This window comes from Pipistrellus hanaki, assembly GCF_964339955.1.
Source record: "Pipistrellus hanaki genome assembly, chromosome: 8".
NCBI classification, from domain to species: domain Eukaryota; kingdom Metazoa; phylum Chordata; class Mammalia; order Chiroptera; family Vespertilionidae; genus Pipistrellus; species Pipistrellus hanaki.
This window is the reverse complement of record NC_140510.1, coordinates 68,614,412-68,636,810: the sequence shown is the minus strand read 5'-3', so window position 1 is coordinate 68,636,810 and position 22,399 is coordinate 68,614,412. Positions and strand designations below refer to the sequence as shown.

Genomic DNA, 22,399 nt, shown 5'->3' with positions numbered 1-22,399 from the left:
GAAAGTTAGAAACATTGATGAGAGAGAAACATCGACCAGCTGCCCCCTGCACACCCCCTACTGAGGATGTGCCCGCAACCAAGGTACATGCTCTTGGCCAGAAGCGAACTTGGGAACTTTCAGTCCCCAGTCCAATGCTCTATCCACGGAGCTATACTGGTTAGGGCATGAATCAGTATATTTTAAAGTTTTCTGGAAAATTCTAACACACACTTCATGGCAAGAGGAAAGGGCTGGGTTTTACTTTAAACATCCGGAGAGGGTCCTCACTCCACATTGACTATCTCTCTGACCTTAGAATGTCAGCGGTCTGTAAAAGGCTGTAGTGTTGATGAAATAATGCCAGGTATGCAAAGAGCCCGGCAGGTAGCGAGCTGTGTGCTTTTATCAGTACAGTCTGTGCCCCGCTCTAAGGAAGATACAGAGAAGTAAAATATGTGCTTCACCACTTTGAGGAGCACATATTCTATTTAGAAATATATTATGACTATTGGTAAAAATGTTAAAGATGAGTTCATATTCAAAGAGAGTAAATATTTGAAGGCCAAAAACAACACAATATTCTGAGTAACAAAGTACATTGTACAATACAGGGAATTATAAGAACATAGAAAAAAAATCATTAGAATCTTGCTTTAAAAAATTCTTCTAATTCAGATGGCCTACTTCTCATTCTTTCACCCCATTTGTATTTATACTAAGAAACATACTAAAATTATGAGAGATAATCAACTTACTATGTAAAAGTGAACTAGAAAAAGAGCAGGGGATCTGGGGAAGGGGCCAGAGGTAGGCCTCAATGGGCTTATGGAGCCCCCAACACATTACGCAGAGTTGTTTGTGGATATTTCTGAGGAGAGATCCACACCTTTCGTTTGATTCTCCAGGGTCTGGCGGCCCCCCAAAATGTTAAGGATCACAGAGGATTCCGGGTTAGCACATTGGATGTGCATTGCCTGCATGCCCAGGAAATGGAACTTCTGATTGCATTCCATAGTCTCCTTGTTTGCTTCCGGTTAAATGTCACCGGCACCTTTCCCTCCGGCTCTCCCCACCCAGCACCCCCAGGAGGGACCAGCGGAGGGGTTCACTGAAGGAGACACACAGCACTGGCAGGGCTGCTCAGCCTGTGTGGCTGCTGCAGGCTCAGCGTCAAGGTCATGTGCAGGCTTGCGAAGTCCCGGCTGCCGGGATCCACTGAGTTCCTTTCTGAGTTTTCTCTGTGTATCTGTCACCCATGGCTCCGTCGTTTGAAATGGTTGCGATTGGTCCTTTTTTTGTATCAGGTAGAAAGTTCCTTCCCTGGAAGGAAACACTTCCGTTTGGCCAACTTGCTGTTTGCCAACCTCGCCATTCTTCCATGTGGTGGTGTGCTTATAACGTGGTAGTGTCCCCATTGACGTGACGTGTTTTGCTCTCTCTCCCCTTAGGTGTGTGTGCAACATTGACTGTTCTCAAACCAACTTCAATCCCCTCTGCGCCTCCGATGGGAAGTCCTACGATAACGCCTGTCAGATCAAGGAGGCGTCGTGTCAGAAACAGGAGAAAATCGAAGTCCTGTCTCTGGGTCGATGTCAAGGTAATGTTCATACTAAAATTCGTCTCAAAGGCCCTGGCTGGTTTTGGCTCAGTCGACAGAGCTTCAGCCTGAAGGGCCCCGGGTTTGATTCCCAGTCAAGGGCACATGCCCCATATGGGCTCCATCCCCAGTAGCAGGCATGAAGGCAGCAGCCGATCAATGATTCTCTCTCATCATTGATGTTTCAATCTCTCTCTCTCTCTCCCTTCCTCTCTGAAATCAATAAAAATATTTTTAAAAATTCATTTCATATGATGTTTTAGTCTTTGCATAGAAATGAAAAGTGAAGAAAGCTTCTTATTATGCAGCTGTTTCATCCCAAAAGGCAGTTCTGATGTATAATGGCTAGTAGAGTCGACTGTAGTGTTTGTGCTGATTATAAGCTTAAGGGCCTGTGGACAGAGGCCCATATCTTTGTCTAATGGGACTGTACCGTCACCAGGACATAAACACAGAAACACAAGAGCCAGTTTTCAGAAGGTGACAGACATTCTCCCTGCAGAGGACAAAAAGAAAGTCAAAATCATTTTAGCAAAGAATCTTTGAAATTAAAAGTAAATAATACCACTCATATATTGATTTAATAGAAATATTTCCAGTACATTTTTAAGGCAGAACGTTCTATTTTATTTCTTGTTCAGAAATATTTTGTTAATTTTTGACTTGTTATTTTTTTTTACCCAACTTATCTTAGTTATATTGATAACCTTCTCCTTGCCTTAAAATTTAGAAAACTGGTATCATTCTATTATTCGCTCTCAAACTGAAACTGACATTGTCAATCTGTCTTTATATCATGGTTGCTTAGAAGTGTAGTTGTAAAAATACCTTAATTGCAATGAAAGTGGTATGGGGTGGCGGGGGGAGTAATATAAAGTTGACATTAGATGTTAAGAAATAGTTAACCAATCTTTATTGCTAATTTTTTAACACAGACAATACAACTACAACTACTAAATCTGAAGATGGACATTATGCAAGAACAGATTATGCAGGTACGTAACATTTTCTAAGACAAGACATGAGCATGGCTATAGATAGTCCCGAGGATTCATTGTTCACCATTGGTCCTGAGTTTTATGGTGCAGTGTTTCTGAAGTGCTAGGTCTTTTCCTGCTTTGTTCAGTCTTTCAATAGGCAAGAGTGAATTTTTTGAAGTAAAGAAGACCCTTTTTTTTTTTTTGCCAGAGTTAAAGCAATTGTCAAAAATGTCAGTAAGATATAATTAACTTGTTTTGACAGTGCAAATGGTACAAATGACAAAACATTTATCAAATTAATGGGTATCCGTGGAAATTAATGCCATTTTTGGCAGTATATTGTAATGAATGCAAATGTTCTCGTTTGAATTTTCATAAAAGTCAACAATAAAAATGTTTGCTAGGCTCTGAAAAAGCTGGAAATAAGGGACAGCTATAAATAGTAATGCAGGCTGCCTCTATTCAGAAGGGAAGTTAAAAAGGTATGTATAATTTGTTTTTAAAAATAATAAATTTCTTTAATTTACTTAGAAAGTTAAATGCATCTTCTGACACAATGCAAAATTACAAAGCATATTATATAAAAATGTAAAATTTTACTTAGCAATTATAAGGATATAATTTTAAGGACTATTTCTACCAAATATAATTTTCCTAGGTTGTAAATTAATTTCTAGATATTCAAATGGGATTAAACAGATCCTTGAATTTTATACAGAACTCAAGATTAAAAATATAAAAATGGAATCATTGAAGTTGATTACAATATGTGGATTTTTAAAAATATTTTTTCACTTAGCTATTAAGAACTTATAACTAGATTTATGGCTAATATTCAATAAAAAAGGCTATTATTATTGCTTCTTTTTTATGATTTGCTAAAGCTTTATTATACCTTACAAAGCTATTATTAAGAACTGGTGAAAGAAAGCATTTTGTAATTTGCTTTGAAAACTATACACAAGTAAAGTGGATTTTTATAATGTTTTTTTTAATGTTGACACTATTACAGATATCCTCATACATTTCAAACTATGCACTACCATTCTTTTTGAAATTGCATTTCCTTTAACAATGTTCCTGATGTTATATTTATATACAAAGTCAATCTTGATGAAACTGGAAAAAAAAATGGTTAATCATATATATTACTTACAGATACTTCAGACCTTTTAGAATTTAAAAATAGTAAGACTTCTTTTAAATTTTTTTATTTTTATCTAAATGTTTTTGAACATGTAAATAAAACTTTTCACGCGATAGAGGTTTAGAATTGTCATAGGCAGTGATACATAGAAAAACGTTAGTTGTACTATTGTATAGCTGTTCCCACAGTGTCCAGGAGAGATATTAATAAGTGTTCCTTGAAAAGAATTGTTCATGATCAGTACTTTGGGGAAGGGCACAGATAAACAAATTATTTTTTTTTACCCAGGATTCCTCACAACTCCTATGTATACCATAAACTTTTTAAGAGATATGCATCCTTTATTATTTCTTTATTTACTCTTTTTTTTTATTATGAACAATTTCTAATCAGCACAAAACACAAGCAAATGTAGGCTGGAGAGTATGGTGAACCCACATGTACTCAAACTCAGTAGCACTAGCCCGTGCATGGCTCTCCAATCCTTATTCCCACTTTTATCATTTTTCCCACTTTCAAAATATGTGGAAGTGAATATCAGAAATGGCATCATTTCATCCACAAATACTGTAACCTGCATCTTTAAAAGATCAATCCTTTTGTAAGCAATATTATAATGTCATCACACCCAAAATATTTATGAATATATCTTTATAATACATAACTTTTATCAAATGTATATGATGAATAACACTTTTTTAAAATAGTTTATTGATTTTTAGAGAGAGAGGAAGGGAGATGGAGAGAGAAACACTCATGTGAGAGCACATCTATAGACTCTGTCCTGCATGCCTCCTACTGGAAATCAAGCCGGCAGCTAGGGCTTGTGCCCTGACCAGGAATCGAAACTCCTGAGGCCCAACTGAGCCACACTGGCCAGGGCAATAACACATTTTTGGTGTGTGGCAAGTTTTACAGTAGCAGTGTTCCCAAGAATGCATTTTAGAATATGCTGATCTACAGGAAAATATTAAAAGTAATAAAGGATAATAATAGAAAACTAAGTTCTGTGGCTAATAATACATATTTTATACTTTAAATGAAATAAAATTGTATTTCTATAGCTTTATTACTTACAATAACTTTATCTTTACAGTGTTATAAGCCACCACCTGGCACATTTAATTTTACTGTAGCCTAAATTATTTCTAAATTTTATAAGGATCTTATTTTCATTCCAGGAGTAGCTTACTACCTGTGCTTAAAATACTTTAGTACATGTTTTGAAAACTAATTCATATGAGGAGGAAATCTTCAAAATTTAATGTTCTATGAATATTTCTCCATTGACCCATCTATCATTAGACTCAGAGGAAAATCAAACCTCTTCCTGAGAATTTTGTCCCTGAAACAAAGAACTCTTCATATTGATGATGGCCAACACACAAATAGATGTGTTTTGTGGGGGGTTAAATTTTTATTCCAAAAATAATTCATTTTTCAGTTTGGTTTCAGTCTCTGATCGTCAGTGTCAATGCTTTTGATTGACATTTTTTTATCTTATCACTTTATCCAATGTTTAAAGGAAAGAGAATTTATCTTTGAATTCAGGCAAACGAAAACTGCTTAGTGTCCTTCAAAGTCTTCTAGTTTGACATCAGATGTACTTAAGGTTAAAGTGAACTTTAACAGCACATATTTGTTGAAATCCTGGTTTAAGACAGAAATGGAGATAATGTCAATTGAAGCTTGTAAATCCTAATTAAACATTGATTGCATACCTAACAACTTTCCTTGAATGTCATTTAGATGCCTTTATCTTTCTTGGTAATCTTATTAAAATGCAATGTATACGCCTTTTTAGACATGAGTTAAAAAATAACCATGTTCCTCAACATGTCCAAGCTTCCAAGACTATTAGCGTTTTCCTGAATTTTGGAACAATTTAAACTTTGGAAAAATTTAAAAGAACCACCTGGAGATTCTTTTTTTTTTCCTTTTCCCTTATGCTTCTACTGAAAATGTGCATGCTCACTTATCCCAAATAATTTTACTAAAACCTAGAATAAGAGTAAGTAACATAAGAACTAAAATAAGTTGCCATGATTTTACAACACACCAATAAATTTTTTTTTTAAATAACAACAACACGGAGGTTGACAAATGGAGAACATGCTGAGGACAGAACAGCTTGTCCTCTTCATGTCAGTTTCACAGGCTCCACGCCCTCAGGGGGGGACAGGAAGTGTGTGACTCATATTCCTAGAGTCCTCAGTGCTCACAGCTCCTTCCATGCCAGTCTCTTCCCTTGTTAGACAGTACCTTCAGGACTCTCCCACCAGGAGGGAACTGCTGATATTAACGCTTGCTCATTGGGTCCGTCCATGTCACCAATACCAGAGGTTAAAAACCTGGTCCAGTACTCACACACAACCTTTTTCCTTTGGAGCCGACCTTAAAGCTATCAACCCAACAACACGCATTTCTGATTACATAAATGGAAATACACTTTGAAGAAAGCCTACATCTTAAAGATGCTCTTATTTTTTCTATCATTGAAAAGCAAGACTCCAGTAGAGACCAGTAGGGACCAGCAGGGGGTGGTTTACAAAACAAGAACAACAAAAATAAAAACAAAATAAGGAAGCCTCTGCCTCCAAAGAGAATACCCACTGGGGTAGAGCTGTGGATTCCATGATCCTGGCAAGTGCAGCTGGCACCAGGAAAACAGCATTTTCCAGAGCATCCCTGAGGCATTGCTTCCTGGTTGTGTCTGACTGGGTCTCTGTTCTGCCCTTTAAAGAAACCCAAGGCCTGAGTGAGCCCTGAGTGGGGAGCTGTGGATCACATTGTTCCAGGCAGAGGGACAGGATCCCCGTCAGAGAAGCTAAACAGCCCACTGAATGGCATTCTTGGCTCCAAAATTTGGGCTTAGAGTTAGGTCTTTCTCTTCACTTGCAGAAAGGTTTAAAGAATACAGTTTATCTTTATTTATTTATAATCTTTATTGTTGAAAGTATTACATAGATCCTCCTATACCCCGTTAACCCTCCCAGGCCATTCCCGTTCCACCCAGGCCCTCACCACCCCATTGTCTGTGTCCACGGATGATGCATACATGCACACAAGGTCATTGTTTAATCTCTTCCCATCCGCCCTCCCCTGCCTTCCCTCTGAGGTTTCACAGTCTGAGATACAGGTTTTAAAGACCACAAAGCCAGGACTTGTGAGGGTTTCCATTGTTAATATTAAACTTTCTGGAAGTTTTAAAATAGCAATTGTTTTACATCTCTTAAATCTTGGAATTGTATATAGATATATTCCCGCATGTCTTACAGTGAGGAAAAAGTGAAGTCATTTATTTTGTTTCCATTATCTCGTATATATATTTCTTATTTTGTTGTTTTTCTACCTAAAAGTCTGGTCATGCTTCAATAAAGAAGTGGCTACATATTTTTCCAGTGCAAACATACTTAATTTCCTAAGTTAGATTTAAAAAGGAAAAAAAACATGAAATTAAATTATTTTGTCTTTTATCACCGAGAAAATAAAGTGTATTTTCTTTTATGACATTCTGTGTCAGTTTCCTAAAGGATTTCCAGTGGCTTATAATTAAAACATACTCAATAAGAATGCTTAGAGAAACTGAAAACATAAAAAACAGAATTGTCGAGGGAAAATGAATATATCGACAACATAGGCTGTTGCAAGTGACTGCATTTGGCCCTGAGCTTTCTTGCCAATGCAATGGCTGAGTCCATTTATCCAGGAAATAGCCACAGAGCCCCTGCTGGATGCACCCACCCTCCTGGGCTTCGAGGGGTGAACTCATCGCCCAGGTCTCTGCTAAATGGAGCCTGGCTTTCCGTTGTCTGAGAAAAAGAAATATCGGCGCAAAGACCAAAGGCAACGTCTCTAGCACTAACTTCCGAAAGGAAGCTTTAGCCTGGATCTTTTTATAAGGTAGCGCCGGGAACATAGAATGGATATTATCTCCAAAAGTGATTTTTATAAAATATGCCAGGAAGCTCTTCCTATGGCTAGGGAGGTTTTTAAATCAATTTTTATAACATACTAGAGCATAGCACGAAAATATGTATAATGTGATGATGGTATTTCCATGGCAAGGAAAAGGCTGTGTGTGTGTGTGTGTGTGTGTGTGTGTGTGTGTGTATGGGGCGGGGGGGGGAGGACTTGTCTTCACCGATGTCTGCAGGTTCAACAGGGAGTGGGTAACAGAACAATTAGGAAGCCTAAGGAAAGATAAAAATATAAAAATTATGTGAGAGGAGAGTCTGTATTTGGGAAAAAGAAATGTCCCTGTTCCTCTGAGCTGTTGAGAGGGAGGTAAGCCGTGAGTCACTGGGCCCTGGAGGGGAGCCGAGTGGGGGTCCCAGAGGGCAGGGTCCATGTGTCTCCTGCCACTCACTGCCTTGTGGCTGTGCCTCATTTCTTAGAACATTTAATGAGGATTAATGTTTAGGAAACATTCTCTTTAGAAACCTGGTCCTTATCGTTAAGCAATCCTTTAAATATTAAGGTAAGGACTGAAATATGGAAGAAAGCCATCAGAAATACACATTTCAACCAAATTCTATCCACCCCATTATTTACTCATCAACCCCTCTTTCCACATGGAGAGGAAAGTTTTAAAATAGCAAATGCTTTACATCTCTTGAAATTATATACATATGTGTGTGTGTTATAGATACATATATATGTATATAATTTTTATATATACATAAAATGTATATATATGAACTACATCTTGAAAGGGTACCACATAGTCTAAGTGAATTGTCACAGTCACGTGTTCTCTGTAGAAACCACTGCAATCCTCAGAGGCTTTGACATGGCTTGTCTCCTTCAGTCCCGACCACAGGAATGTGAGGGAGATATCCTATGCATCTGACAGGCGAGAAATTGAGGGTCAGGGAGGTTAAGTGAAAAGGCTGCGAGACAGAGCTGAGGTTCAAACCACCACTGCTGATTGCATCTCCCTCAAAACGTGAGCGAGCGGTGAGGGCCCGGGAGACGTGTCACTGCCCCCCATTCCTAGAGGCTCTGGGGCTCCCTCTGCCCCGTGCGAGTTCAGACTCCCTGCCGTCTCCCCAGGGTCCGCATGGCTGTGAGGTGCCGCAAGGAGTTTCTCTTCTCTGTAAACGGGTGTCCTCTCTCATCAGCACCCTAAAGGTGCGCTAGCGTTTGGATTTGAAATTATCCTGTTGTGTGTCCTCCTTCCCCCCAAGGTAGGCGGAGCCAAGGAGGACAGGGCTTGCTCCAAGTAAATCCTATGTTGATGGGAAATGTGTGCGTAATGCTTTGCGGTTTTGTAACAATCCGTTCACATTGCCTTGTTTGCTCTAATGTCAACGCAAAAAAACTGGGTTACAAGTACCAGGGGAAATAAAATTGAGTAAAAAAAAACAAAACAAAAAACAAACAACCAAAAAAATTAAAATGCTCTAAGAGGTGGACCTGGAACTGGACACAGTATTTTGACACAGTGGCCAGCCACCCATGTGAATAAGGCACGAGTTGATGTATCTGCTATGTGCCTCTGCACACACACGGACAGGCATGCCAAGTGCTGACATATCATATTCACACTGTGAATTAACTCAGCCATGTGGCAAAAATACACATTTAAAACGGAGGCTTCTTCCATTCGTTCCTGTGCCCAAGGAGCCCTTCACCAGAGCGCGTGTCCCATCCAGGCCAATAATTTGATCTGCAGGAAATAAATAAACAGCAGCAAATGCAGGCAGCAGCTTGTAGCACAAATATTGGTATCAACAGCGAAATAAATAAAAAGGTTTGCCCAGGCTATTACAGTGCCACCAGGCCAGCCTGGAATATTTAAGCTGGGAAAACAAATTAAGATGTCAAGATTTCTGAGGAAGCGTCTCAACTCAAGTGTTTCCCCCTCCGGGACTGCAGTAGAGGCTGCAAGATGTACAGAGCTTTCTTCGCACCCTCACTCCCCACTCCTCCGGTCTCCTGCACTCCTGTGCTTGCACCGTGCTCCCTGTGAAATCATGCAGCCAGTCCTCTGGCTATTACGTTGTGCCCACAGTGATAGATAAACGCTGAGTGCTGTTCCGAAATCAAATGAGGGTTTTCCACTGAAGACTTGCCCTGGGCCATGGGAGACGCTCCGAGGAACTTGGTGGTCGTGCCCCAGGTCATCCGCGCATCCTGCGTCATTGATGTGCCCTTTTTCCTATTTGAACGGCTCCTTGTGGAAACAAATTGTTCCCCTTGAGGTGTTGCTTATCCACCTTTCTCTTCCGTGAAGAGGTGGCAATCAGAGGTGAACCCAACTAAAAGATCAGACAGGGCTGAGTGTAAACACAGGCCATGCTTGTATTGATCAGTTAACCTTGAGCCCATTAGTTCACCTTTTTGAGCCTCAGTTTCTTCATCTGTTCAGTGGCATTAAGCCTACTGCCATAGGGTTGAGGTGTGAAAAGACATAAGTGAGGCATTAGCAAGCACCCAGTAAGAGAGCTATTGTTATTATTTTCCTTTTGGTCTGACCATTGAAAATTTTATTTTTGTGGGAATGTAACAGGTTATATGAGCTATGATCTTCTGCTCAGGTCATATAACAAACGGTTGGCCAGAGACTGACTTTTTAAGTCATTATGAAGAAATATTTATTGAGCACCTACTATTACCAGTCTTCAGTGCATTGAGATGTCTAAATATTCACATGGCTAATTTGCAGTTTTCCACCAGTCAACATAATTTTATGTGTGGTGTATTTTGATCACTTTAAAATAATATGATCACCAGATTATTACTACATGAGGTTTAAATAGAAATTTAATGAGAAGACATAGCATTTGACAGAACTGCAAGATTATGATAGTAGTTATATTTGTTTCCTATTTGACCTTTAAATTAGTCATTTATATCCCAACATACATGTTTGAAGGACCTACATATTTATTACTTAAAAGAAACCTATAGCCCAGCCGGTAATGCTCAGTGGTTGAGCATCCATCCATGAATCAGGAGGTTAACGATTCGATTTCCCGTCAGAGCACATACGTGGGTTGCAGGCTCCATCCACGGTGGGGGGGGGGGGGAGAAAGGGGGACAATCCATCAGTGATTGTCTCACCTCACTGATGTTTCTGTCTCTCCCTCTCCCTCCTCTCTCTAAAATCAATAAAAACATATTTGAAAAAAGAAAGAAGCCTGTATCATGGGTGGCCACATACTGATGACCACAAGCAAAAGCAACAGGAACGTAGCATATAAGAGTCATTTCTGTTCATGCAAAACATGATTTTCACTCAGAAAGTTAATGTTTACAAGCGCCAGCGCTGGAACACACACACACACACACACACACACACACACACACACACACACACATTAAAAGAGGTAAAGCATCAAGGTCACAGCAACCATTTTCAACAAAAATTCGTCATCAAGGAAACACAAGACTACTAAACACAGGAGGCAGAGGAAACACTGTTTGAGCGCAGACATCTCGCTGTCATGGGTGAAATTGATATTCCTCTCCACCTTCATCTACCTCCTTACCTCCAGCATGTTCTTTCTGTTTCTCAAAGTATAGGTAGAATGTGTGACACTGAACAAAGAGTAGGAATAAGTCCACACGCTCTGTAGAATTTCTAAGCACATGGTTCTCCATAAAACTAATAAATAAAATTCAAGCAATTTTTTAAAAATCCAGATCACTTTGATCTGCTGCTTTTGTTAATGAGCCTGACATGCCCCAAGCATATGAACCCACGTTCTCAAGCACATTAAAATTCAGTTCTCACATCTTGATGATCTGAGACTGTGTACAAATGTAATCAACTAAAATGTCTTTAAATATCTGTGAAACTGAAATCTCCCCGAGAAATTGCATTTTCAAGCAGTGCTACTTGTTTCACGGGTCATAGCTTGTTCCCTGTAGCTTCCATTTGCTCATGAACACAAGGAAAAGGCTCAGACATTTAGTGTGAACTCAAATGTAATCAGCAGAAGTCTAATCTGTGAGCCAAACCCCACTTACACCAACGTATGGGAATCACTGCTAAGGCTTGAGAAACGTGGCGGTCCAAGGATATGAAAGTAGCACAGGGATCGGAGAGAACAGCACCCCCCGCCCTATACCTGAGTCCTGAGGTCCAGGAGAGGAGGGCAGAGGCCCTGGCCACCTGGTCAGGAGGCAGAAGGGGTTTGTATTCCCAGGGAAAACTGGTGCTGCGGTATGCAAGAAGAGAGATGAGCCGGCCGGCGTGGCTCAGTGGTTGAGCTTTGACCTATGAACCAGGAGGTCACAGTTCTATTCCTAGTCCAGGCACATGCCTGGATTTCAAGCTCATTCCTCAACGTGGAGCGCGCAGGAGGCAGTTGATCTCTCTCATTATGGATGTTTCTCTCTCTCTCCTTCTCCCTTCCTCTCTGAAACCAGTAAAAATGTTAAAAAGAATAGAGATGAGCATTTCAGTGAAGCACCTTAGGGTACTGGGGAATTTGCCGATAATGGAGCATAGTTCCGGGGGAGCTTTGGGAAGTGGTTGAAATTTGGGAGCAGAGGGATAGGTTTAGTCAAAGGCAGAGAACCAACAAGGGCAGCATATCACGAATATGCTGATTCAGTGGTGATGAGCAATTGGGACAGGGCAGGGCAAGAGTGGATATTGACTAAATTTATGATACAAGCTCTTGGACTGGTAGACTCAGAAATCTAAATTTTAAACACACCAATCATGAGCTCTTGCTCAGTGGTGAACTCAAATGAACCAAATTTAGTGTCTGTGTGTTGATTTGCAACGAGAAAGTTACCTAGATGACTTGGGTCCTCTGACTGGTGCATTCTCTTCTTAGAGTCAAACTCTTTGAGGAGCCCTGGTATAATGAGGCCACTGAGTGAGCTTGAATAGGGCATATCTTCTTTAGGTATTTAAAGCATCGAGCTAAGACATGCAAATGCACACACAGTAGGGGAACTCCTGCCCTCAAGCTAGCAGAGATGACAAGTGCCCTTGGCCAAGGACTTCCTCTCCAGTGGGCAGTGGTTGCCCTACCACTACTGGCCTCTGTGACTGACTCCCCTTTGTTGAGTTTCCATTCTGGGTAGTGCTTGTCCAATGTACCTGTTTTCCTACTATAGTCAGTTGAGTCAGGGTGAAGCTGAGGCCTGCTCTCCCAGAGCCATTTTAGGAGTTCCAGGAATTCTAGGAAAAGCATGGGCAATCTTATTCTCCTTGTTTCTGAGTTCCCCTGGGATCTCATTGGGGAGCCCCCAAGAAATGACATAGAAGTACATAACACCAACATTAGCCTTACAGGGTTGGTAGGTCCTTCTAACATTGTGGAACCCACAGAAATGTTTACACCGAGTTAACAACCCTGAAAGCCATTCTTTAATCTATGATGCAAAAAGGATTTAAGCAATAACAAAGAAAACAAGAATAAATCTTAGAAAGCAAATTTACTATTTGGGGGACATCCTAAGTTAATTCTTAACATTGATGCTAATAAATACCCTTGATGGTGATACGGCTAATGTTTCATTTTATACAACCTAAACAGAATGGGTTTATTAATTACCCCGCCCAGGAGGAGATGAGGAGTCCTGCAGAAAGTGTGAATGCATTAACCATGTTTCATGGTGTTACATGCTATTTCTGTAAAATAGAACCGAGGCCAATAAAAAAAAAAAAAATCACTGCCCTTAATCTTCTTTATATTTCCTAAGATTGAAAACTGTGTATATCATACATCAGAAAACACCCTCCCAAGGGTATTTCATTTAAAATGTTTATTTAATAATGGAAAGAAATGTCTGTTGAACTAAAAGAAAAAAAGATTAAATAAAATTTAAAAATCATTTTTAAAAATGAATCACAAAACAAATTCCATTTATCCTCCAGAAATCAAGTATTCTAGAAAGGTCACATTATTAGTCTTCAGACTTTAAACCAACACTCAATTAGTGTTTTGTCAGGCAGTACACGTCCAAATTCACTCCTTCACAAGGGCTGGTCGTGTACTGTCACAATTATTCTACAAATTCTGCCCCATTGGGGTTGTTTTTTTTGTGTGTGTATTTTTCTGTTGTTTACAGATTCTCGGGGAAGTTAAAGGTTTTCTGTTGCCTGAAATAACCTCTGAGCAAATCCCACTCCAGTTCCCACAACCCTGGCCACTCACCCTTCTGCACAGGTGGCACCTCTGCCTTTGTTTCCCTGTTTTAAAAAAACATATTTCTATGTATTTCAGAGAGGAAGGGAGAAGAAGAGAGAGATAGAAGCATCAATGATGAGAGAGAATCATTGATCAGCTGCCTCCTGCACGCCCCTCCTGGGGATCAAGCCACAACCCAGGTACGTGTCCTTGACCAGCACCAAACCCTGGGCCTTTCCATTTGGAGGCCAACACTCTATCCACGGAGCCAAACCAGCCAGGGCTGTTTTCTATTTGTAATGAAATGTAGCTATGGGGGCCTGGGGAAGGACCAAGAAGCAGTCCAAAGAAACTTAGCTGAGAGGGAGCCTTAATGGAGTGCCCATGCTATCCTACAGTGTGTAACAACTGACAGCAAGCATGATACCTTGTCAACAAGATAGACCACCATTGGCTCTCCCTTCTCGAGGTAGATTATTGGGGCTATTTTCTAGCATGCAGGCTGGCTGCTTTCTGCAATTTGGCATGCTGCTTAGCTGTTCCCTTTAGCCTTGGATTCGTATGTGCTTAGGAAACACAGCAAATTGTAATGTGATCCCAAGAAAACCATTGTTATCTTCATTACAATCTTGACTATCAACGTCATCACCATCATCATACCAGAAAAATCATACCACTGGAATTAGGTCACCTAGTTCATTGCAAAATCAACTAGAAATTATATTTATTGCTCTGAATTTTCTATAAGGCTATTCTCCAGTGATATGGCTGGTCATATTTATTTCTTATTTTCATTTGAATTTTAGAGCAAATGACTTCTAAGTAGCATATTATAGGAGGAAGAGCCTAGAATAGAAATATAGAAATGTTTGGTTCAGTCTCATGTTTATTCCAAGCTAACTCATGGAAACTTAAATATGTAGCCTCTCAAGCCTAAGTTTTCTCATCAGCAACATTTGGAAATAAGATTGGATTATAATGATGCATTTTGGGGCTTAGGATTCCATGACCAGGAATATAGCTTTAGTTCAGAAATCAGGAACTTGAGGGAAAGTGGTCGACCATCATTTATGACAGTGATTCTCAACTGGGACAACACTTGGCAATGTTTGGAGAATTTTTTTGGGGGGGTGCTACTTGTATCTAGAGGGAGTGGAGGCCGAGGATGCTGCTAAGCATCCTACAATGCACAGAACAGGTCCCCACAACAAAGAATTACCCAGCCAAAATGCCAGTAGTTCCAAGGTTTGGAAATCCTGCTTGATGTGTTGGAAATTACAGGAACCTACATGTCACATGGAATCTAGAAATAAGGAGGGTCTATGAAGTCCTGAGCGGGGCTCCCTAATCACTTCTCAGTTCTCCTGTGCCCTCAGTGGAGACACAACCGCAGACCGTGGATCACTGGCTCAGCCCAAGTTGGGGTTTTTTTCCTCCATCTTAGTGCTTCACACACACACTGACTTGTAAATGACGGTTGCCCCAGAAGTAGAGCTGTTCTTTCAGGAGCACTAATGAGAAGGAATCTGTTTCTGAAGAAGCAGCTCTGGGGAGAGAGACATTCTCCTCTATAAAGGAAGCTCTACTTAGTTGTCATAGCCTTAGTGGTTGAGGATGCCTCCTGGGCATAATTGGCTCTCCTACTCAGCATTCCTAACTAGATTTCCTATAACCTGTGTCCCTGCTTCGCTTCTGTTCAAAGCTGTGTCATCTTTTGTTTGTCTAGCTACTCCTTACACATGTTGACTAAACTGCTGAAGCAAACACTTCCTGTTTGAAAGATGGTTAATGATGTGCTTTGAGGAGGCAACAGCAACCCTTTCAAAGCTCCTTGTTATTATCCGGCACTTCCACAGTATAAATCTTTGTAGACTTTGGTTCATATGGATGTATTTAAAGCCAACTAGCTGAATCCTAAGAAAGTGTCCAAGAGCAATTCTTAACACTGAAATCCTATTCACGAAAAACAGCTTGATGTGGCATTAAAACTAAAGTAGATGAGAAAACTTTCCTAGCTCAAACGGAGGGGCACCTGACTATCTCTTAAGAAGCAATTTAGTGCTCACCTTGATGGTGTCATGTTTTTGTTTTTGAATATATTTTGCTATTGATTTCAAAGAGAAAGAGAGATAGAAACATCAGTGATGAGAGAGAATCATTGATTGGCTGCCTCCTGGGGATCAAGCCAGAATCCTTAGCATGTGCCCTGATTGGGAATCAAACCGTGACCACCTTGGTTCATGGGTCTACACTCAACCATTTAGCCACACAAGTTGGGCTATGTGACAATTTTAATGGCTCCTGGGTGCAGATCCACCTTGGAACAGAATAAACATTGCTGCGTTAGTTTGCTGCCAGACCTGGTGAAATAAAGTTGTTGGTTTTATAATGAGGATAATGGGATATTTGTTTAAAAAGACAACTTGAAAAAAATAGCAAAGACAATAGGAAATGATAAATGAGCAAGTGTTTGCTACAGTAATTAGTATTGCAACAACTGAAAACTATTGTGGCAATGCTAATTTTTGTCTTGGATTATACTATCGATTCATATAGTATGTGTATCATTTGCTTTTTTACTGGAACAAAATAAATAAAAAAGAAGGAGAGGTTGATCTGAGAGATGTGTTAATTTTTGAAAGAATTTTGATGTCCTTTTCTAGAAATAGACTATCTCTGAAAGGTGAGACCATTTTCTTTTCATCTGTACTAATTTTACGCCAAAAGTTAGTCACTAAAAGAAATAAATGAAGTAATCATTCTAATACCGACAAATGAAATAACATGCAAGTATCTACCACCCATTTATTGAATGTTAGTGTGTGGGGTTTGTTAACTCCATAATGAAATGTTTTGATTTTGTGGAAAGCATAGGTTATGAAAAGACCTAAATTCTAAAACTAGTTGCTTGGCTTACAAATGCTATATAATCTTGAAAAGTGCCCTATGTCTCTGAGAACCTTTGAAGATTCTATATTTTCTTTAAAATATATTTTTATTGATTTCAGAGAAGAAGGTAGAGAGGGGGAGAGAGAGAGAGAGAGAGAGAGAGAGAGAAAGAAACGTCAATGATGAGAGAGAATCATTGATCTGCTGCTGCCTCCTTTACACCCCACACTGGGGATCAAGCCCACAACCTGGGTATGTGCCTTGACTGGGAATTCAACCATGACCTCCTGGTTCATAGGTTGACACTCAACCACTGCCCCACACCGGCCAGGCTCTTTTCTGCCTTTTTTTTTTTTTTTTTTTTTTACATGTTTTGGAAATGAAATGCCTTGTGAGATGTGACTTGCTATGCAAGTAGAAGGAATTGTTATTGGCACAAATTTAGATTATGGATGTTTCTTCTGCTAACACCGTTTACATGTCAGCAAAGTTGTCATTATTTTCCAGATTCAAAAATAATAAGTTGCAAGGCTGTTGGACTCAGTCTTCCCTTGACTGTGTATAAAGCTTTGAATTTATGTCCCAGGCATTTCTCTTCCCCTCTGATTGACTTAAGTCCTGTCCAAGCTCTATGTTCTAAAAGCGTAAGAGCTACTGGGGGGCAACTATTCCTATTGTTGCAGTGGGTTTTTTTCCCTCAACATGTTCCTAAGTAATGGAAGAGTTCATTGTACTCAAGATGTATAAAATGTTCCAGTACTTGAATGAAATGACTCTAAAGTAATTTGGCTTAGCCCTGTTAAGAGTGCTTTCGTACAGAATTTCTGTACTGATTAAAACACCAAGCTAAAAATGTCAAGAGCTTAAAAAAAATAAAAATAAAAATAAAAATAATGTCAAGAGCTTATTCCACAGGGCACATTCCATCATTCCCACATTTTGCTTGTGAGTTTGACCCACTGGGAATTTCATCAGTAAACACAATCAGAGATGTTCCCGCTACCAGCAAGAAGGGGTTTTAAGTTGTAGCTCCTGTCCTCTTTGGGGCTAACAGAAAATAAAGAAATAAACAGCCTAGTCACTGTGTTCATGCAGATTCAATTCTCCCTCTTCCCCATAGATGTGAGCCTGTAAATGTCTTGGAGAAGTAGATTGCCCATTTTCTTGTTGCCCTAATCCAGTGATTTTCAACTAGTGTGCCTCAAGAATTTTTAAAACACATGCAGTACCTGACTGTGTAATCAGGGGGCACTGTTCTCTCTTCCCTTAGATTGTCAGATTAAAAAAAAAAATGACGACAGTCATTGGTGTGAATGAATCATAATTACGGTATATCTATTTTTTTTGTCAGATCAGCAAAATATATATATATAATTTGTGTGTGTGTGTGCGGTGTGTGTGTATGTGTGTGTGTGTGTGTGTGCTGCAGAATTTTAATAATTAGTTTATGTGAGCCATGAAGTAAAAAAAAGGTTGAAAATCACTGACCTAATCTATTAGTTAATAACCCTCAATATAAAAAAGAAAATGCTTTCTTTTAATAAACAAAGCTATTTTTCTCTTTTACTGGGACTTGATTTTCATGGTTGTTCTTTATTTCTTAAAAAAAAAAAAAAAAAAAAAAAAAAAAAAAGACAGAAAAGAGACTCTGTGGTTCACCTTCATAGCTCATATCTACCTTGACTTAGAATATTTTTAGTGTTACTCAGAGTTTGGTAGAAAACAGCTACAAGCTATTATTGGACTTCGTATTTAATTTTGAACCTGGAAATAGCATAGTTCATTCACTGCTCTATGTGACATTTTAAACACCTGAGCAAACACTTATTCTTAGAAAATAAAAGCCTCTTCTCGCTGGATTCAGCATTTAGAAACAATATTGGATTGATTTGATTCAGAAAATTGCCTCTGAAAGCCTGAAATGAATATAAACCTTAGGGAAATGCTCTCGCTCTCCCTTCCGGCCTGGGCCTTGTGCTGTTTCTCACAGTGGGTCTTATCGGTCCCTCTGCGTGTGGTGGGCCCATCCCAAAGCCACCGCTCACTTCCCTGTCAGAGCTCGGAGCTCACATCCTATACTCCACACCCCAGGCCTGTGCCAGGCTCCGTGCCCTGGGGTAGAACCCCGTTAAAAAGAAGCATGTTATTGCCCGGCTGATGTGGCTCAGTAGTTGAGTGTCGACCTATGAACCAGGAGGTGACAGTTTGATACCCAGTCAGGGCACATGCCCAGGTTGTGGGCTTGATCCCCAGCATGGGATATGCAGGAGGCAGCCAATCAGTAATTACCTCTCATCATTGATATTTCTATCTCTCTGTCCCTTCCTTCCTCTCTGAAATCAATTTAAAAAAAAATTTTTTTTTAAGAAGCATGTTATTATCATCCTACTAAGCATTGCCCATTGTCATCTCGTATGTCAAGATTACTTGTATATTCTACTACTATTTCTTTAAATACACGCGCGCGCACACACACACACACACACACACACACACACACACACACACACTTAGAGACAGAGAGAGAGAGAGAGAGAGATGGGGTTTTCAGATGAATAAAGCTCTCCTGCCTCACCCTGCAGGCAGAATTCTGACATCCCATGGTTGTCCCTGTTTGCCCCTAGGAGGAAAGAAAAGACGAAGAGGCGTCATCTATCATGCCAACTGCCCCTGCCACAGTGCCAAGGAAATGGTTGCCCACACCAGCTCTCAGTAGCCCTGACACATGTCTAAATCTGCAGGTCACACAGATCCACCGCCTCCAGAGGAGTGCCGATGTTGTAGCATCCTCGCTCTGTTTGGGGTCACGTGAAAATTGTCCCCCCCCCACCTGTCAGGTTGTATTACCCTCACCTACTGGTGTCTGTCATTGGCCACTCCCCTTCTGCGTGTGTTTCTAGAGCATTGGGGTATAGGAGGCTTTGGACACTGTCAGATATTCCGGAGGCAGAGTTCTCACTGAGAAAGGACTATGCTCAGTGTCACCTCATGTCTCATGGGAGATGCAGGGGTTTGGGTTTCCTGCCTCCGGCATGGTCCCCTTCCATCTCCCTGCATAAATGAGGTTTGGTCTCTGGTGGCTTCCATTACAAAATCCATCTCCCGGGAAATGGCTACCAGAGATTAAAAACACATCTTCCACCTGGAGAACCTTTTAAAATGAGGAGGCCTCTATTTTTTATTTCACACAATGTTTTCTTTATTTCTAGTTGATCCCTTATTATTTCCAATTGATCCCTTTTCATATTTTCATGGGTCTCATTTATTTTATTGGCCTTTTTTAGGATATTCTTGAAAAACCTTATAACTGTAGTTTTGAACTCAATGTCCAATCTTTTCTTTTCCTCCATCTCCTTCCTTTGTGTCCTGCCTCTTGTCTGCATTTTAGTTGTTTCCCTGATTTGATGGAATAGTTTTGTGTGCTAGGTGTTCTGGTAGAGCCCAGTAGCACAGCTTTCCCAGTTATCTGCGGTGGACAGTCTTGGTGTAGCCCTTTGTGGGCTGTGTGTGCAGTCTTGTTGTTAAGTCTTGCTTATTGTTGATATCACTGGGAATCATTGATCTCCAAGCCAACTGGCTGTGAGGAAAAAATGAAACTGTTCCCATAGAACTTTTACTGTTCAATTGGCTAGAAATACTGTGTTCTATGAACATTAAAAATTAAATAGAAATTTTGATGGAAAAAAATACGATTTCACAGCAGAAATTTAAATACTATGTTGATGCATCTCATCTATTATTCTTAGCATGAAAGTCATAATTCCTGAAACTATAGTGGGCAGTCATTCAAATGCTTCACTCATCTCACATCCTTTTAACGTTTTTATTTTACATCTAATGTTATCTTAAAGCTGGTATAACTCTCTGCCTCCTTTCAATTTCCCCCCATTTACCTGTTCCCAATATCTCCTGCTAACAGTGGTGTAGTGTCTGCATAACCGGGGGGAGAGAGTTGAATCTCAGGATGGGGCTTGCCTGCAACCTTGGTTCTGGCCAGGAAGATCAGCAGTAGGCCCTACCTTTGACCAGCACCTCCGTGAGCCTTAAATTTTCTTACCTGTACATCGTAGGTCCCAGAGAGATGGCCTCAATGTCTGTTTCCAACAATAGTTTCATCCATTGCTCTGTGGTGATGGCACCTACAGCCACAGGCTGAATGCTCAGTCTGCGGACCCAATGAGACTGGCCCCTGAATGTGCAGAGATGTGTTAGAACCCTGAAAAGCTTAGCAATCAAGTGTCTCTTCCAAACCCTTATTTCTGTAGTCATCGTGGTTGCCTGAGCTCAACAAAATGCCTAGAGAAATACTAGATCTTTCGAGAAATTACCGAGGGCTCTGAGTGTAACTGTGACCACCTGGAAGTGGTGGGCAGGGCCAGGACTTCAAAGGAGCCGAGGCAGCAAGGCAGCCTGTCAGCAAAGGGAAGGAGAGACAGAGAAGGAACAGGAGGCAGGATGAGCGAGGAGAGACTAGTGCTCCCCCACAGAAAGCAAGTCATGAGCTTGTGGATGGTGGTGATGGCAGAGAGGGGGAAAGAGATGTGGCGTGGACTTGGGAGTGAGATGTCACCAGGTTTGCTAATGGCCAGAGGTCAGTGCCAGGAGAAGGGGAGGTCAGGGCCAGGAAGGCCCCTGGCATGGCTGGCCAGGGGCAGGAGAGTTCTGGCCTCTGAGAAGAAGATGAAGCCAGATAAGGAAGAGCAGGCTTGTGAGCAAAATATTGAATCGACTTTTCGCCTGTTTTGTGTGAGGACAGCGACATGGGAAAGAACATGTGGTTACTGGAGGTCTGGAGACCAGTGCAGATGGAAGTCCTTGTGTGACCCTCCAGTGGTGGCGGGGTTGAGGGGTGTCAGGGAACACAGCAGAGGGGAAAGACCAAGAGGAAATCCCTGGGACACGTGATCACAAGGAGCCTGGGAACTCAGGGAAGTGGTGGGAGCAGTAGCTTCTCTCCTCTTTTCCTTCCTTCTCACGTCAGGTTTCCCAGGACTCTTCATGCCAATGCGTGCCCCTTCCCCTCTCAGAGCTGTGTTTTAGAGTGCCCTTCCTGTGGCAAGCCTTGCTTTTGTCTAAAGCTCCCTGTTTCCCAGCCTCCTCTGTTCCTAAGGTGCACCTCCCTCTCCCTCCCCCTAGGAGGACCCCTCACCATCCAGAGAAAGCTTGCCTGCTCTCATTCTGCTAAAGCCTACCTGCTCCCTGCAGTCCTCTCTGCTAACATTGTGGTTTTCTCCGGTGTGGAATGAGAACAGAATCCTATTCATGTGTTTGTGTTTTTGCCTTTTATTTTGTCTTCTTTTGGTATCATGTAACCTGCACCAGGCAGGGCGTGTGTCTGGCCCTCACTGTAAATACAGTCTCTGGGGAAATGCCTTGGCTTATAGGACACACTCAGGAATTGTTTGTTGAATAATAAATTCAGAAACCAGGCTATATGGATTTTAAAGGCAACTCCATATCAAATGAATGTCAGTTTTGTTTTCTTCCAGAAAAAATTTGGCCATAATGATATTTTTTTTATTTTACACACACTTTAGTGCAAAGCCAAAGAAACGGAAGGTGCTAAAATATACTAGTACATATACATAAATACACACACACACATATATATATATACACATAAATATACATATATACATGTATACATACATACATGAGGTTTACAGTTATATGAACTGTAAACCTGCAAAAGTAGGTTTACAGTTCA

The 22,399-nt window shown here is 40.7% G+C and overlaps 1 protein-coding gene across 1 annotated transcript in view; it reads left to right on the top strand.

The window, feature by feature from the left end:
* The window catches only part of TMEFF2 (transmembrane protein with EGF like and two follistatin like domains 2), a 225,978-nt gene that overhangs the window by 174,664 nt on the left and 28,915 nt on the right, over positions 1–22,399 (top strand). Inside the window, exons 6-7 of the mRNA XM_084892130.1 lie at positions 1,431–1,579; positions 2,515–2,574. Of these exons, the coding sequence (XP_084748256.1) occupies positions 1,431–1,579; positions 2,515–2,574 (209 nt within the window). The remainder of the gene's footprint in view (positions 1–1,430; positions 1,580–2,514; positions 2,575–22,399) is intronic.